Below are 19,433 nucleotides of genomic sequence, written 5' to 3'. Positions count from 1 at the left end.
TTAATCATAAAAATTAATGGCTGTACAGTTAATACACGGTTTAATGAATAATAATTTTCATTAAGTCACACAATGTTTCGGGTTCCACTCACTGCTTCAATCCAGATCAATATAAATTAGCTGAAATCTGTTATTCCTTCTACATGAGGTGGTTGATGGCAAATGACGTTTCTTTTCTCTTTAGTTTTCAGTGATTCCTTTCAAACCTCGAAAAAACACACACACTAAATACACGACTGTTGGCTGTTTGTTTTTTGGGAAAACTTGGAAAGACTGGGGAAAACTGATATTATAATATGAAAGGGATGTTCTAATATAATAGATGTTTTTGAACCACATTATAAGGCGATTTTACGATGTACTAATGTTGAACAAAAATTTTTTGATATTTGTGACAGAGGTTGAGGTCAACCGACAAGCTCGGAGTTTCACGATCCCTATCTTTCACTCCGCTCCGCATAGACAGTGCGTGTTGTAAGTTGCGTTTCAATCACGGTCCTGAATGGTTGATAATTCGGTGTTCATTTTTCTTAATATTGTGCTCTGAACATATTTCATAATTGTTAAGAAGTTTGGCTAACGGATGAATGGACATTACGAGACCAAAGTGCATTTTGCCGCCTGGAAAATGATATATTGTGGATGGAATTTTTTTTTCCGCGTTAGAGAGTTGTTTTTATACTGCGCTAATGAAAATGTTATGGTAACTGCATGCATCTCTGTCAATGACATTGAATTTCGTTTGTTTCTTTTGTTTGTGGATGTTCCCATTCCGCCGGGTCATTTCATTCTCAGACGGCCGCAGTCCTGACCAAGCCTTGTTGCGTAAACTGATAAATCCCACTAAGATGAGTAACAAAAACGTCATCGAAGACGAAGAGAGTAGTCCAGTTGCGATTGATTCAATGTCCTGAGTTTCTTTCTATTATTTCTCACCCATTTGTTGTTTGTAATTCCTGCTAGTCCGTAGCCATTCACGTTTACACGAGCAGTCGTTATACCGTACATCGTCAAAGACATGGAACAGCTACTAATTTATATGTTGCAAAGCTGTCATTTAGCAATATGTAAACAGTTGACCTGAAATTACTGTATGTGCTTCAATTCTGCAAATACTTTGTCAACACTGCCTTGCCTCACCTGTCACCCGTACAACTCCACAAGAGAAAAATGCATACGAGAGCTCAAACTACTGCATGCATGCAGGAATATCAGCTTTATGTGATATGTCACAACCTTGTCAGAGTTTTAATTGGCCTGAAGTTAAAGTAGGGATGAGTATCCAACCATCCATCCATCAATCCATGTTGGCATCTACTATTGATGTGAGCAAATATATTTAATATATTTGTTTTATGTGTGTGTTAAACTGTATTGCAAATTGGTTTGCGGACCTCCAAATTATGGCCAGGGACCCTAATTTGAGACCCACTGTTTGATATGAAATGCAGTCAAGTCACCTATTAAATCTAGAGAAGAGGATTCAAAGAGAAGATGACAGAGGAAATTAAAAATGCTGATTCAAAACCGGCTGGGTCACGGCAAGGTTGTATCCTGTCGAGAAAATGAAGGGAAATGGATGTGCACAAAGTTTCCTATGGGTTTTTTCTTTTTTTCTATGTGCAAGTTTCCTATGTCCCACATTCACAGTGACGCAGGGATCGAGCTGCTTTTAGGCAGTCAGCAGATAAGGTCATGTACAAGCATATGGGAGTATAAACACACTGGAGTCACTCAATCCTGGCAGAAGTTCAAACTTGTCTTGTGACTGCAAAAACAGCTGACTGTAAAAGCATATTACAGTTTCTGAATTGATATGAGAACATCAGATGATAATACCAATTTAGTCCAAACACAGACAATCAGAGTAAGAGAACTACATGGGAGTTCTGATTTCAGTTCTGAGCCCAACACCAAAAAAAAAAAAAAAAAAAATACCCTCACCACCGCATTATCTTATTTGGGTTTTCATCTTTTTTTAAAAAAGCTGCCCTATGATAAGATACTCTGGCAGATGCTTTTATGGCATTAGACAAAAAGAAATCCAAGGAAAGTACCGGTAATCAGGAATGGATGATCGTGCCTGTGAGGGTCTGCCCCTCATTAGACAAAAACAGGAGTACGTACTCTGCTCGCCTCCCGCACCATGAGAAAAGGAGTCACATACTTTATAATAACTGAAAAGTAGTCTTCGCATAGCTGTGCGAATCAAACACAGTGAGAAGATGAGTTGCCGTCTATGTTATCAGCCGCTTTTTGAATGCAAATGTGCAAGGCAGCGTGAAAGAATTGTCTCCTTTTCGTGTTGCAAGACGGTTATGTAATTCCAACCCGCAGTTGGTAGTCAGGTAAGTAAGGTTAGAGATTAAACTTTGTGAGTCAGCACTACATGTTTCAGTTTTATTGAGACCAACTATATCCATCCAAACGAATAGAGGACACATGCTGATTTAATTTTAATGCTTAATTGTGTCACATTATCACGATCCATAAGAACACATTTGATCTATTATGGCGTAAAGAATGTGTACTCAATTTAATAGATCTTAGGACCAAACAATGTCTTTCTCCTATATACGCTGTTCAAGGCTTTTCTTCCGAGTACAGGAGTAAAGAGCACGTCGTCACAGACAGGAGCTAAAAGGGGACAAGTGACGGTTCAGCTGCATTCAATATTAGTTCTGTTTGAGAAAAACTGCATACATATGCAGCAGGCATGAATTAACGCTTAAATTAGAGGTCAATTTGTGAGTGTGCGTACAGTTGAGGAGATTATCTTGTGCTGGCACTAAGAACACTGAAGGACAATTTAGGAAGTTTGGTCTGTTACCCAGGTTTTCTCAAAGTCTGAATGTCATTCATATATATTAATATAATGCATTTGTTGTCCTAATTGAAATAGATGCACATCATATTCTATTCCAAACCCAGCAGAGTGCTTTGTGTTGTTACCACAATTTGTCACAGTAAAAAATGGAGGAAGAGTACAACTCCTAACAGAAATTACGGAAACATCCACCCTTAAGGGATGTTCATTCAGGAACAGTCGCTTGTTCAGACAAAGGAAAGAGGGGGAACAAAATCACTCAATTCATAGGGGGGGAAAAAGCATGGAATCATGAAAAAAACAACAACAACAAAAGAACACTTCAACACACCATTAGTACTTTGTGGCACAAGCCCAGGTTGCCTGGATAAAAGACACCCAATGTTTGTAGTTTTTTTTTAAATTTCAAGCACTGGACAAATTTATATTGATTTGTAGCTTTCTTAGTCCACCCTTCTCTTCTTTTATGAGGTATTTCCAACACAATCTTAATATTAACCACGAGGAAAGAGCATTCCTGTATACGTCTCCTAAGAGTGTTGAGAGAAGAATAAATACTTTGTAATGATTAACAATGCTTCACAACCCCAATTTGATATTCTGCCACCCTTACAGCTCTTCCTTGAGCAAATGTAACTGGAGAACTGAGTCTGTGCATGCGACACTGGACCTGTCTTTGCAGTCAGATAGGAAAAAAACAAGGTGGAGGACTTTAACCTGTACGTGCAACACAAGACTGTTGGGTAAAACCGGGGGAAGGGCCATAACACAAAGTTAAGCTAGAAAATGATTGAGCTCAGTCCCCTCTCCCCTGTCAAGGATCAAGTTGTTTTGTTACAACCGTTTCAGGTGAACTGTGAGGGTGGACAACTCTCACCCTAATATCGAGGCACTGGCATATGTTAGAAAGGTCTTAAAGTCACACTAATAGAAAAGAGCAACTTACTTCAAAAATAAAGAGGATGGAGTCCAGCTCCTCCCTTTGAGACTTGATCCCTGAGAAAACCAAGTAAGGTGCTTCAACTTCAAAATAAAATAGTGTAGTTAATGTGAAAATTCCCGTCAGCAGTGAAATTCAGTAAACTATGTGTTTGATTACATTGTCATAACTTAGCAATCACTTAAAATGCTATACTAGTGGGAGACAAGAGGACAATTAACTCTTTTGTTGTGACACACAGCAGGAAGATATGTACAGGTAGTTGAATTTATTGAACGAAAAAGCTTGAACCCACCTTTTTGTTTTAAGTTGCTTTCCAGTGTAATGAAATTTTCATAGAAGATAAAATAAATCTGCGAACCATTGCTCTCGAAGAATAGCTTCAGCTCACTCTTGTCGATGATATCTGAAAAAGAAAAGAAATCATAAATGCAATGCAGTAGAATATATTTTGGTTGTCTAAGGCCTGAAACACACCAAGCGACATGGGCAAAAATGTCTGGACAGTAGCATTTTAAAAAAACCAACCAAACAAAAAAAAAAACCCGCACACCAAGGCAACTGACAGCACATACAGTATATCAACTTGCTACGACAGAAAAAATTGTGACCGCTACCGCTGGTGTTTTTAGTAGGAAACAATATTTTCAGTCACATATAAAATTATAAAAACAATATCGTTTAGTGCTATTTAAGTCTGGTTTGTTTTCACGCGTCATTTTTTAGCCGGAGGTACATAAGAAATTATAAATACTGTACTATTGAAAAGCATAATACAGTATATAGTATTGGTATTGATAAAGCTTTGTGGCAAGAAGTTGGCTCTGGCTTCCTCCTCAAAAAGGTCTATTTTTGTTGTAAACTCTCATGTGATAGGACACAGCATTTTTGATGGGTGATTAGTTTGCATGTTCTCCCCGGACCTGCGTGGGTTTTCTCCGGGTGCTCCGGTTTCCTCCCACATTCCAAAAACATGCGTGGCAGGCTGAATGAACACTCTAAATTGTCCCTAGGTGGGAGTGTGAGCGTGGATGGTTGTTCGTCTCTGTGTGCCCTGTGATTGGCTGGCAACCGATTAAGGGTATCCCCCGCCTACTGCCCGAAGACAGCTGGGATAGGCTCCAGCACCCCCGCGACCCTAGTGGGGATCAAGCAGGTCGGAAGACGAATGAATGAATGAATGAATGAAAGGATTACATTTGCGATGGTGCGACACCATTGATGAATTGCAGGACAACTATTCTTTTTACAAACACTTGCTAATTTTTAATTTGATGACTACAAAACATTCCAAAAGAGCTGGGACCACTTTTTTCCAATTAAAAAAAGCTATCGGATTGATTCATCGTTGATCAAAAATAATTACTGATGGACAATCGATGACTTTTCGATGACCGTATTTTCTGCACTATACGGCGCTTCGGAGTATAAATCGTACTTTCAATGAATGGCCTTTGGCCTAAACTGTTTTATAGTATAATAAAGCGCACAGAATTGAAGCGACAATAGTGGCTGTGGTTGTGCTGGGCATCCACTAGATGGAGCTACTCTGAAGGTATACAATATAGTACAATACAGCTTTATTTTTTATTTTATTGCATGCCTCTTATCAAATTTGGAAAGACTGCTGGCGTAACTACCAGCTCACAGTAAAAGAGGCCAAAAGAGATTATCTGTCGGACCTTATTCTAGCTAACCGTCACAACCCACGCGCACTATTTAAAACAATAGATTCTGTACTCAAACCCCCTCTGCCTACTTGCTCGGATTCTTCACCCGAGATGTGCAACAGATTCCTTCAGTTTTTCATTGATAAGGTCTCTACAGCTAGGACTCCGGTCTCAAATACTGCATCTGACCCCTCTGTCCATGTTCCATGTTCAGCTGTACTAAATTCTTTTGATACTGTGTCCTTGGCGCTTTTGGAGCATGTAGTTCGCCAGACGAAGCCATCTGGATCCCCTTGCGACTCTCTTCCCCCACGCTTCTTTCAGGAGGTTCTCCCGAGTGTTGGTGCATCGGTCTTGGATATCATCAACAGCAGCCTTTCTTCTGGTGTAGTTCCCAACAGTTTAAACATGCTGTGGTCCAACCCTTGATCAAGAAACCTGGTCTTGATCCAGATGTGCTGTCAAGTTACAGGCCCATTTCCAAACTGCCTTTCATTTCGAAAATTCTGGAAAAAGTGGTGCACATGCAGTTGAAACTTTTCTTGGATGAACATAACATCTTGGAGGTCTTCCAGTCAGGTTTCAAGACGATGCATAGCACGGAGTCAGCCCTGTTACGCGTTTCTAATGACATCCTCCTGGCAAATGACTCTGGAGACCACGTGTGTCTGGTTTTATTGGACTTAACTGCAGCATTTGATACAGTGGATCACAGTATTCTGCTGACTCGTTTGCAGCACTTGGTGGGCATTGGCGGCAGTGCTCTTGAGTGGTTTAGGTCCTATCTAGCTGACAGGACCTTTTGTGTCAGCCTTGGCTGCTCTGAGTCACGCACTGCTCCCCTGTCATGTGGTGTTCCACAGGGTTCAATTCTGGGGCCTTTGCTGTTCTCGCTGTATCTGCTCCCATTGGGTTCCATCTTAAGGAAACATGGTATTCCCTTCCACTGCTATGCAGATGACTGCCAGATCTATGTCCCACTGAGCAAGAAAGACGCCTTCTCAATAAGGCCACTCCTATCCTGTCTGAAAGAAATCAAAACCTGGTTGGCACAACATTTCTTGAAATTCAACGAAAAGAAGACAGAGGTGATATTGTTTGGTCCCAGTGGCCCTTGTACATTCCATCCTGTAGACTTGGGCCCCCTGTCTCCTTATCTGAAATCAACGGTCTCAAACTTGGGCCTTAAACTGGACAGTGATTTCAAACTCGATCGGCAAATTGGTGCCGTTGTTAAATCAAGCTTCTTTCACCTTAGACAGCTGGCCAAAATAAAACCTCTCCTCTCACATGAACACTTTGAGACAGTAATTCATGCCTTTGTCACATCCCGGCTGGATTACTGCAATGCCTTGTACCTTGGAGTCAGCCAGTCCTCCATTAAGGGCCTTCAGCTTGTCCAGAATGCCGCTGCTCGCCTCTTGACTGGTACTCGTAAGAGGGAGCATATAACTCCCACTCTGGCATCCCTTCACTGGCTCCCCATTCATTTTAGAGTCATTTTCAAGATCCTCCTCTTTGTTTTCAAATCTCTGAATAATCTCGCGCCACCTTACCTCTCTGAGCTCATCCGCCCCTACACACCTGCCCGGCGCCTCAGGTCTGTGGACCAGTCTTTGTTAGAGGTACCAAGACCTAAACTGAGGCTCAGAGGGGATAGAGCCTTTTCTGTTGCTGGTCCCTCTCTCTGGAATGACCTCCCACTGAACATTCGGCAAGCCTCCTCGCTGCCCATCTTTAAAGCCATCCTCAAAACTCACTTGTGTTCTTTGGCGTTCGACTCGGCATCGTTTGTCCTTGATTTTACTGTTTGGTGCTTTCCACCCCCTTTATTACCGATTCGTCTTACTGTTTATTGTGTATGTTAAATCGCTCCATGTACAGCACTTTGTATGCAGCGATGGCTGTTCGAAAGTGCTCTATAAATACTGTTGACTTGACTTTATCTATATCGAGCCTTCACAGCTGCTGCAGTTGTAGCAAAGCGCTTTACAGAACATTAAAAATGAAAGGTCCAATCAGAATATTGATCCATATGTAGTTCCCTCAGGATGTAGCATGAACCATGACACAAGGTCCATAAAAGTACAGCATTTATTCCTTGGAAACCCATGAGAACTGAAATAGCATTTGAAAACAATAAATGAAAGACAAAGGTTATGAAGACAATTGATTCAACAAAAAGGCACACAAACTTTGTGGGCTCAAATTCACAGGGGGGTGAATCTGCTTAGAAGTATTGCTTGTGTCCTTCTTCCTTCGTTTCATCAGTAGTTAACTATGCTTTTGGTATGATCTTCGTTTCGTAATGGCAGCGCAGAGCTCACAAAGTAGTTGTCTGTTTTCGTGTGGATTGTTGACTGCACATATCAAATAGTGTCAGGCAGAAACCTTTTACGTTACAATTGATTCCTGCCAATAACCACCACTAGATGGCATAATAACACAAACAGGGGAACAACTCAATGGGGGATATAAAGACTATAACACCTTATATAAGGTGCATCGGATTACAAGGAACTATATGATGCCATGGTCTGCTCCAAAAGTATTTTATTACCCGTCACTAGAATAAAGATCCCACGCCAAGAGCAGTGCAAAGGTTGTGACATTAATTTCCAACCTCTGACTAAAAGGATTTGGAAATGTCGCAAATATTATCCTTCAAACCACGTGGGGGAGGAGGTCTCAATGTGAGCAATAACAACAAGTTCGAAGATTTAACTGCTGCTTACTATGAAACTGCGACATGGTGGTGAATATAATTTGACAGAAGAAAGCCATCTGTTTGGCAAAGAGGTATTATGCTAATCTTCTGATGAATAATTAGTGCATCTTTTTGTTGGTTTACTGTGAACTGCCTTTGAACTGGATATACCAGACAAGCACGAGCAGTGTGCACACTGGGCTTGTTTGCGGAGAGGGTGAAGGTCATCTACTGTTGTGAGCTGAAGCAGCCAATGATCTATTTACACACCAGCCATCACACTAGTAGATCCACATTTCACGTCATACTTCCTTAGCACACACACACACACACGCACACACATGCACACACACACACACACACGCACACACACACAATTAACTTTTTTTTTTAAACACACATTTCATGTCTGAACCAAATTTAGCAATCTGAGAAGCTCACAGTGTGAGCCATTTCTACCACCTGCATTATTGATATGCTATGTGGTGCTCAAACCACAAGCAAAGAGACACAGATATTAAAACCCTCATTAGCATTAGCCCTGTGCTTGCTGACACTGCAGGTGCTCCACACTGGTGCCAAAATGGAGATGAGGGGAAATCAGACAAAGAGGACTCTTTTAAAGAATCAAATCAGAGGCTCCTTGAGTAAGCTAATCACCTTAAAACCCCAACAAGCTAACACAGATCGGAGAGAGAGTCAATTGTAAGGTGGGGTTTTAGCCCTCTGCCATGTTTTATTGAGATTAAACTCAGAAAATCTTATGATACTGTGATTATTTTACTCGTCTTCCTTGTGTACACATGCCTCATGGTCATTGATGAATATTCTGGTTACAGTAGTACCTCAAAGTTGAACCACAATCCATTTAGAGTAGGCCTGAGCTTTTAATCATATTCAAATCGACATCACAATAAAGTAGAATGCAATTTTTTAAGAAAAAAATACAAATACAAATAAAAAGTTCAGTCCCATGGAATATCAACTTTATGATATATGATCAGTTTAATACGACATTTTGTCTAAAATATTTCAACAATTTTATAAATTATAATTATTACTGTTGCTACTTTTCAGTGCAGGCCCATATCCACTTTAATAATCGACCCAATTCTGTGTTGCCCAACAATATGCTACTTTTTTTCTATTCTGATAAACACCGTATGCTGCCCGTCTGGTTAAGGAATGCATTTTCCCTTCCATTTTTTACACCTTCAGGCTTGATTCTCTCAAAAATGGAGACACGCTAAACACAGTCATATACCTGAAATATTAATGTCATGATTAATGTCTAATTTACCAAGACAAGATTCGTAAAATGTCACCATTAACATTTTTTTGTTAAATTGGTGTTAAAGTTGATTATCTCTGGTATATTAGCAAATGTTTAGATAAAAAAATCTATAGTGGATTTTAGCTTTAAATAAGGCAGGCAGCCACAACCAATGGAGTGTTGGCAGGCCACATTGGCAAACTCTGTGAAACTAGACAAACTGGTTTTTGATGTGCTGTGTAAACCAAACTGCCACCATCCACCACAAAGAATTGGTCTAGTCTCGGGGTGCCCAAGCTTTTTTGACCGAAGATCGACTTTTCAAGCAGTCGACCTCTCACGAACGACCCGCTACCGCACATGCATGTATATTGTTCTGTTTTGGACACTACAAGGGAGTATTATTTTAAAAAAATTGTTACAACAATACATAACATTTTTGTGTTTGGCAGAGAACTGCACTGCAATGCACTCCACTTTCAGTGCATTGCAGTTCTCTGCTAATATTTTGGACGAATAAAGTGCATGCAAAACCAGTTTCCGCATTTGGCAAAAGGTGAATGCACTTCCTTTCAGTGCGGCTAATTGGCGGAATGCCTATACAGTATCAGGTGATGGGGACGAAAGCACAAATAGGAACTTGAAACATCGATAATTTCTTTTGTTTTGCAAAACATGTCTTCAATAGCTGTCAAAGATGACAACCCCCCCCCCCCCCCGATGTTTTCGGCTATGTTCGTCTACATTGACTCAGCATCCACCCATCCTTTTATTTTATTATAAATAAATGGTATACATATATTTAACTTTTGGTCCGGAGACAGCAGTCATAAAGGAAACTAATTTGGTGTTCTGTGATCTGTTGTTGCCTTTTTGTAATTGTAAAAAAAATAAAATAAGCGCAGTAATGCGCTGGTTGTTTCGTGTGTTTGCGAATATCCACGTGTGGGCGGTTGCTACAAGCGACCATGAGCACAAGCCATGTGTTCTCATCTGATAATGATTTGGGAGTCCCAACCATCTCCAAAACAAAAATATTATAAGTTGTCCAGACTTCACTGTGGCTTTAGCTCTTTTTTGCTACTTGTAGAATGTTTTAAACAATATTTTGAAGAAAAGTTTTAAATTACATAAAGACATGTAAAAGTACCCCTCATAGGATGGTTGTGTGTAGGGTTTTTTGCACTAACTTAAGCTACACTGGAAGAATAAACTCTTAAAAGCTATTACACCTACATTGTGAGGCTAAATGATGACAAGGGGCTGAAGTTTCTGAGATTAAGTCTGTGGACGTAGACTTTCACAAAAGGGTAAAAGCTTGAGAAGTGATCTCAGCATTCCCTCGAGCCCCACAGAGGACCTTGTTGAGAGCTTGAGTGTTGTGCTCATCGCTTCACCTTGTTAAACTTTCCTCTAAAAGAAAAAGCATGCTCAGTTGATCTTGCCTCCCAAGATCCCTCATACATTTTAAGTAACACCAGAATGACACGTTTTAATTTGAATATTCAAGTAGACTGAAGAGCAACCTTGGAAAAACATTACCTTGACCTCCAAACTGTCATCTACAGACAACAGTGTAGCCGTTATCAGCCACACCGTTACATTCATTTTTCTCTTGGAGCCGGTTTTCACTAGAAATTGAAAAACACATAGCGGGGAGGGCGTAATGATCGACAAAGGCAATATATCTCAAATGCCATTTTATTTTCTCACTCATCACAATGCACGTGGAGGTATAATAGCATTTTGTCATATATCAGTCAAATTAAAGGAGCAGCTGTACTATACCTGCTCCTTTAAAATAATTTTGAAAATATATACTGTACGTCAGTTAAACGGATGGCACGGACATCGACTGGTTAGCACGTCGGCCGCACAATGTAAAGGTGCAGGCTTTCACTGCAACTCCTGGATACTATCCCTGCTGACTTATGGCAGTAGGCGGGCTACAACATGAACTTGTTGCTAGCCAATCGCAGGGCACACACAGAACAAACATTCACATTCACAATCACACTTAAGGACAATTTAATGTCATCCGGTTTACTCCCTCATTCCCAAAACATGCATGGCAGGCAGATTGAACACTCTAAATCAGTGATCACCAAACTACGGCCCGCGGGCCGTAACCGGCCCGCCTCCACATTTGGTCCGGCCCCCCTGAACAATACCAGAGAGTCTTTTGATTTATTTTTCATCTATGTATATTTGTATTTTATCATAAAATCTGGCTTTTGCAATAAAATATTCCTTAGTTATGAACTATTTTCATGATTAACTATTAGCTAGTAACAATTTCATAAACACATATAACGTGACATTTGTTCCATCATTCTGCGGTCTGTGCCGTTATCTGGTAACCCCAGGAAAAAAAATCCTAAACCCGTCCCTCTCAAAGAGAGCGTAATCATGGCAAAAAGGTGAGGTAAGAGAAAAAAAATTATTCAGAATACAGGGAATTTAACCCAAAATTGAGAAACGATTTTTTTTCCAATGCAAAGAAAAGATTGTCTGTCTCATCTGTCGGTGGCGGTATTCAAAGAATACAATCTGTGGAGACACTATGAATCGCGTCACAACAACAAGTACGATGTTTTGCATGGGCAAATGAGAGCAGACAAACTGCCAATGCTAAAAAGAGGAACGTTAGCTCAGCAAAATACATTTGTACGCAAAGCTCTGCTGAACCAGCCATCTGTTCGGGCTAGCTTTTGGTTTGCTCAACTGATAGCAAGCAGCGGTAAGGAGAGTTTGTCAAGAAATGCATGAATGCTGTCACAGAGGTGGTGTGTCCCGAGAAGAAAGACGTCTTTAATACCGCGAGTGTATCAAAAAAAGTTATTTGATTTTGAGTGGGTTTCTGGGAAACAATACATTTTTATTTTCTAGGTACTCTTGCAGTCACACTTTTGCCGTTACAAACTGACCCCGGTGCCCCCATCAGACAAGCGAAAAGTTATGTGGCCCTCACAGGAAAAAGTTTGGGGACCACTGCTCTAAATTGTCTCTAGGTGTGAGCGTGAGCGCGGATGGTTGTTCGCCTCTGTGTGCCCTGCGATTGGCTGGCAACCGGTTCAGGGTGTCCACCGTCTACTGCCCGAAGACAGCTGGGATAGGCTTCAGCACCCCACGCGACCCTTGTGAGGATAAAGCTGATCGGAAAATGGATGGATGAATATTACTTAAAAATGCATCTTGATTTCGTGCGACCACCATTTTTTTTCAATGTAGAAGATGCAAAATAATCTAACCTCAACAAATCGGATATTAGTTTGAGTAATTTCTCCAAGACCATTAACATAACCGTTAAGGGTGGAGCTTATCGAGACTCCAGTGTTTGTTAATTCAGCCGCAGAGGTAGTTTTGTTAGTGGTCTCACTACCTGTCTCTAAAACCTCACAAAGGTCAAAGTAGGGCATTATATTGTTTTCAAATTTTAATACAAAATTGAAATAATAATCAGTTTAAAAACAAGCTATGAATTGTTAGCATCGCTTGTTTTTGGTTTTTCCATGAAGCCAGCTTCCAATTGCTGAGAAGTGTTTCTAAAATTTAGTGACACTACCTGATTCTGATTTACTCTGGGATTCTCCCTACTACATTGGATGTTGTTATCGACCTTGACTAACCAGTGTTTGCTCTTGAACTCTTAATCTCTTTGTGGTGACAGACAATCATAAGATGGATATCGCCTTTGAGCACCGGCTAACTATTTACCTAAGATAAACATTCTCATTTTGCACAGTCAACACCCGAGTGGCTCAGTGCAAAAAAAGAGTCTGAGGAATATCCATTTCCACAGTCCCTCTGACTCTGCGCTGCTTGCAGCGAGACAAGCAGTGGCTTTGCTGGCCTCCTATAATTAACAACCATAGCCAAATCCAACCAGGCATGACCAGCAATTTAACATGCAGCCGCTTTCACACTCTGTCCCACAGATCTGCTCAATGAGCATAAAAACAATGTGGGGCCATTCTGAAAATAGCTCAAACCTACTGTCGGGCTTGTTTCGTTTAATGGCTTTAACATTAGAGTGACTTTATCAAGACATTTTCAGGTTTACGCTGGACATAACCACCACAGAATGATAACAGTAATGGCAAAGAGGAAAAATATAAGGATGATGGGAAGACAAATTTATTGCAATGTAGCGATGGCGCTGAAAGGCTATTCTCCATTCTGGTTCTCCATTCTTCATCGTCAGTATGAATTGGCAAAATCAACAATAAGCCAACATCAATTACAAAATACTGTCTTCTGGAATTCAAATCCTTTGTATCATTTCCTCAAACACAACAGCAATCAAACTGGAGAATGACACAGAGTTTACCCTTTTCAAAACTCCCATTTTTGTCCCTCCATATTGATAATAGTGCAGGATGGTCAAGAGTTTGTTTGTCATGCTGGATCACACATCAGCATCCAAGGCTCACATCAATCACATCACTCGCTTCACTTATTTTCACTTTTGCGATATCAAGCATCTTGTGAGCCCACTAATAATCTGGACAATATATTCCAACCAGATTTTCCCTTAACACAGTCATCCATGTCAATGTCTTTTTAACATCCTTATTTGATTATTTGCAACAAACTTCTCTTTGGCCTCAAAGCAAAGCTGCTATGTAAAGGACAACTATGGGAGATCTCAGCTGCCCACATCATCACAAGCACCCCATCCATCCCACATATTGCGCTTGTCCTTGCAATTTACACTGGCTTTGAGTAAATACTCCAAATACTACGTTTGACAATTAAGGCTCATCATTGACTTGTTGCTCCCAAAATCTCTGACCTCGGTGACACCTACACATTGGCTGCTCTATTCAGATCCTCCTCACCATTCCACTGGTAAATTAAACCATCGTGGGGTCGGGGTCTTTCAGCCACATCATTGACATCGCTGGTATTCTTCTCTGGTGGTGTCTCAAAAATGTAAATGAAGAAGAAACCCTCGCATCATACTTGCCCTCTGAGTTTTTATTTGAATTTTGAGACACAAATATTAGTCTGTTTCCAATATGTACGTACCTTGACCTTTAAGGAGTTCAATTTTGGAGCTTCATCGCATTGCTGTGTATTGAACAGACTAAATGCATTACTGTTACGCTGAAGAACAAATTTAATTCAATTACAATTTGTTTTACAGTACAGTACATACATTACTCGGGGCTTTTTTGGGGGGGGACTGTTTGACTATCATACTGTCTAGAACAGGGGTGCCCATTAGGTAGATCCTGATCTACCGGTAGATCTAAGACAGGTCCCAAGTAGATCCGAGGAGTGTCGAGAAGAAAAAAAACAACCAACCATTTGTGTGTCTTTGTACATGTTAGTAATATATTTTTTGTGTTAATATTCACTGCACCCTAATCATCTGATCAGTCTCATTTTCACTATTTTTTAAAAATAAAATAAAGCAGGTAAATCTTAAATTTACGGTGGCGCGTGATTACCTCACCGGAAGTTGTTAGCGCTCAGCAGTTTGCAATTGCAGCTTGTGATCAGAGCCGTTGCGCTCTATCTTTTATCGTCATGATTCTCATTCAGAGTTTGCGTCTTGTAGAATTCACCGAGGGCACGAGCAAAGAATAGGAATCTAGGAGGGCCCAGGGAAGCACTTTAAAACGGTACGTGTGAGCTACGATAGTTAACAAGCTGAAAAAGTGCGTGGCATGCCTCTGTTTCAGGCTGTTTCTCATCATGGCGTGTGTGTGTGTGTGTGTGTGCGCGCGCGTGTGTGTGTGTTTGTGTGCATGCGCGCCGGTAAGGGTCGATCCCCGGAGGTTAGTTGATCGAAAAGTAGATCTTCGATCCAAAAAGTTTGGGCACCCCTGGTCTAGAACATATAGTGGGCAGATAACGTCATAATAAAAAACTGCTGGTATTTCACATTTTCCAGTCAACTAGCACAAATAGTCCGCGATGGCGAAATGAATACCAGTAGTGGATGTTGATGAACATAAAACAACATGAGCAAATACTAAGGACAGGTGCACTATAATGGAAGAAGAAACAACTCGGTTCCAGAATTTTATTGCAATGCAGAGGCATTTGATGCCGCAGGTTGCAAGATGGAACAAGAGATACTCACTCATATCACTATGAAACTTTTAACAATGCACTTAGCAGGCATTAAAGTGAGCAGAAGTGCATTGCCACATCAGACTACAAATGTGATGTGCATTCAAATCCCGTAATTGTTCACAACAGTTCGGCCAGTCTAGCCAGTCGGGAGTATGGAAACTCCTCCCATGTGAGTGCTTTGCAAATCAACCAAGGAGAGAAGTCCAAGGAATAAAGATGAATGTAAACAGAGAATGGTGTACTTGAAAATATGAAAACAGTTCAAAAGCATCAATTGTGCATCAGTTGAGCTTGTCTCTATGCTAAATATATTTTTGCAAACATCGGGAAACTGCTCATCTTCATCCAAAGTCCCCTATCCCAACTGACCTTGGGTGAGACGCAGGATACACACTGAACTGGTCTGCCTTTTGGCTCCCAAAAAAAAAAATTGGTAACTGTAATTACATCAAATCATAGACTCTGTCAATCACACGGGGACATTTAATATTTAACGGCAAAGGACATTTCAAGAATGTTGCAAGAGAAGCATAAACCTTTTTGGTGGCTGTTTGTCCAAAGTCAATGTGATATAAATTGTGATATTCGAGTAATGTTTTTGAATGTCATTCCAAAAACACCTTTTTCAAATAAATATCTGCTTCCAATACGTGAGCAGCATCAAATACTGCAGGGAATCTACAGAATTGTATGTTTTTCTTTTTAGCCGACAAAATATGAGGGACTCAACTGGAATGACTTCAATGCATTATGATGGCCTTTAACTTGGCTTCAATATTCCCCCCCCCCCCCCCCCCCCCCGAAGAGAATCCCCACAACTTTTAATCGAGGACCTGCGATACAGCAATATTTGTGTGCAGAAGAAAAATTGAGTCCCGGCATACTTTTAATAAGATCCAGTTTAGAAAGCGCCTATTGCCCTGATATTAATTGCATTTATTCTTCCCATAATTCCCTAGAGTCAACCTTTTCCATCTACACACTTTCAGCCGAGTACACACTGACCCACTTTTGTCTGTGTAAAGGGCAAATGTTATCGAGTCCACCATATGCTAACAGTCATCCAAAGTAGGTGTAGAGCTATTTTGCTGAAATTAAATTGAATTGAAGAAATTTGTACTGTTTGTAAGTTTATATGCAGGGCTCCGCGGTGGACACCAAACTCAAATTTAGGTGCGCACATGAATTCGAAATTGACTTGCAAAGTAAATATTCACATTTCCACTCATTTTCACTATATTGCTGATAAATGGGAGGAATTGTGGGGCAGAGGTTTGTCAGCAATCGGAAATATTCAAGTATTACCGGTAAAAAAAAAATCTGCAAATACAAATTTCTTGGTCACACGTGCAAGTAGATGACAAATTTTGTAGTAGTACATGCCACCATTTAGAGGCACTCTGCAACCCTGACATATGCATTTTTCTAAAAATATATATGATCAATGAATACAGTATCACGTTGACATCATCCTTTGCAATTCAAGACAAATATTGCAGGCATTGTTAAGCAACAATTACACATTTAATTAAAGTCGTGCGATACAACAATAAACATTCTAGAGCGACATAAAAACGTTGAGCATACAACGTAACCTTACATCGTCATTTTGATGTGTGGGGTATTAAATTCTGTTGGTACATGAATATAGCGTCCAATATGATAACACAACAGTTGCCTTTCTATTACATCATTGTTTTCCCTCACTCTCGAGGCATGACCAACGCTCAATCCAAGTTTTACACGCATAGATCAGTTCGATTAAATGTGGGTTGATTAGTCATGCCTGTAGAATAGGCGCTGGGAAGACGTGCTAAAGAGGCAGCAGTTATGTTACTTTGGAACTGACTTTGATAAACTGAGTTTGTGCAATGAATGAAGGCTAATGTGACTGTAGCAATGCTCATCCTTTGTGGCAGCGTGTTTTCATCACACACAAATACTTGCTGAGGCACCGGTAGAGGATTTTGGATGTAGTCAACATTGTAAATTACATAACAACACGTGAACCTACACGCAAAATGAGTTGAGTTCCTCAAAAACTGGTTTTACAACTAGATATTATGAATGGTAAGTTTTCCCACTGGATTTTGTGTTTTATTGTATTTTTATTTATCGTACATTCATTTTATTATGCTTTTATATAACAATGTGTTTTATGCATACAGGGATCAAACATAGGAGAAAAATGCCACTACTTAATATACACTATATAATATAATATAGCTATTGCGATAAAAAAAATCGAAATATAAGGAGAATCTGATTTTGTTTGTATCGCACACCACAAAATCTTATCATAGAAGAGTCATATATTTCAATTCTGCCTTTACTAAGATACTAATGCCCAGTTTTAAGAAACGTCTATCCTACAACTTTTATTCAACAATGTAGTAAGTTTATTATTTTGGTTGTAAATTGCAGTCTTATGTTTCTACTGGTATGTTTGTAATGTGTTATAGCGATATGAGGATAGAGGCAAAATGTTTCAAAATCCCCTGCAAGCATGCTGCGGTATCACTCTACTGCATAACAAACTACAAACCCTATACATTTCAATTAAATGGTCCAAAAACGATTATTATTTACAACAAAGAAAACAATCGCACTAAAAAGATGTAGCGACAGAAAAACCAATTAAATGCTCTTCTATTTACTGTCAGAAGGAACATATTTCACCTCAGGAGGTGGGTTTTTGTAATGTAAAATATGCACCATGGATCAGCAAAGGTGAGGTAACAATGTTATAATTGCTTGGCAAAATAAATAAATAAATCTTCCACTCCTGTAATGTTTCCCAAATACAGTTTGTAATGTAATTAATATCCTTGCTCATTAGATAAATGTGCACAGGAATTTAACAGAACGTCAATTGTAGTATCATTTTCAAATGCATAATCTCCAGGTATGCAAGTTGAGATCAGTTGCTCCAGGCAAAGAAGATGAGTTATTAGTATTCTCATGTCAACCTGAAGCCTAAATTGCCTCGTAGTTGTGCAATTGTTGGACATTTGACAGGAATTAATGCTATATTACCAGGAAAGACAAAAGAACAAATGAAAACAATGGTTCCGGCAGGCAGTCAGGAAACTGATGCCCTAACGAAGGACGGTCAGTTAGCATTGTCAGCCTTGTTAGCAGGGGAGCTAGCACCCACGTTGCATCACAATAGATTATTGTTCCTCCAAGCAAAATGCACGGAGGCGAGAGCGGCGTGCATAACATGCCAGGGTGCGAGTCGAGCCATTTTGGACATGTGCGGAACCTGCCAGCCGGCTTAGTAAAGTGAGCAGTCACTGACAGACAGCCAGCCTGCAAGACTAGTCGACTGGTGTCAGCTAGCAAGCTCGACTAGCTTAGCCTCGATCGGCGATGCAGAATTAAAAAAACAAAAAAGCACGGTATCATTTCACTCACCCAACAGTGAGCGCAGGTGCTTCAGCCGCGTCAGAACATCCTTCTTTGGGTCCAAAACTTTCTGTGTAGATTTCTTGACGTCTCCATGGCCCCTTCGAGTGAACATTCCGCTGTCAAATACAACCGTGGAAGCCGATCACCTGTGTCGTTACCGAGGCTCCAGTGTGACTGTCACTTCCCTCACCACCACTCGATGCTCGCTCGGTAAACATTCGCCCAACAGCCGCCAGTGTTCCCACCCCCTTCTTTTTTTCTGCTGGAGTGTAAACACGGAAGCGCGTCTGACAGCGACGAGTGGTCTGTCTACATGAGTACGCCTACTGATTTATAACGTTATATTTGCATCGACCTGTGGACGGTTTTCATTTAAACTGAAATCTTTCAGTTACCCGTAATACTTTTATTCTGTATATTATTGTATATGCAATTTTTTAAAGATGACACTTTTCACATTCCCAGTTCTCCAATCGTGCATTAAAAAGCCCACTAAGTAAAACACGCTTGGTAGCTAA

The 19,433-nt window shown here is 40.3% G+C and overlaps 1 protein-coding gene across 6 annotated transcripts in view; it reads right to left on the bottom strand.

Annotated features, from left to right (window-relative positions):
• The window catches only part of ralgapa2 (Ral GTPase activating protein catalytic subunit alpha 2), a 93,998-nt gene extending 74,778 nt beyond the window's left edge, over positions 1–19,220 (bottom strand). For 5 of the 6 annotated variants that reach the window (XM_052086487.1, XM_052086493.1, XM_052086489.1 and 2 more), the window contains exons 1-3: positions 18,922–19,220; positions 4,063–4,173; positions 3,774–3,823 (exon numbers count right to left, since the gene is read on the bottom strand). In XM_052086487.1, coding sequence (XP_051942447.1) covers positions 3,774–3,823; positions 4,063–4,173; positions 18,922–19,027 — 267 coding nt within the window. In that variant the 5' untranslated portion in view covers positions 19,028–19,220. The remainder of the gene's footprint in view (positions 1–3,773; positions 3,824–4,062; positions 4,174–18,921) is intronic. The other variant, XM_052086490.1, reaches the window with a different exon arrangement.
• Positions 19,221–19,433: the final 213 nt, after the last annotated feature.

This window comes from Hippocampus zosterae, chromosome 14, assembly GCF_025434085.1.
Source record: "Hippocampus zosterae strain Florida chromosome 14, ASM2543408v3, whole genome shotgun sequence".
Lineage (NCBI taxonomy): Eukaryota > Metazoa > Chordata > Actinopteri > Syngnathiformes > Syngnathidae > Hippocampus > Hippocampus zosterae.
The sequence above is the reverse complement of the archived record's forward strand: the minus strand, read 5'-3'. Positions and strand labels throughout refer to the sequence as shown.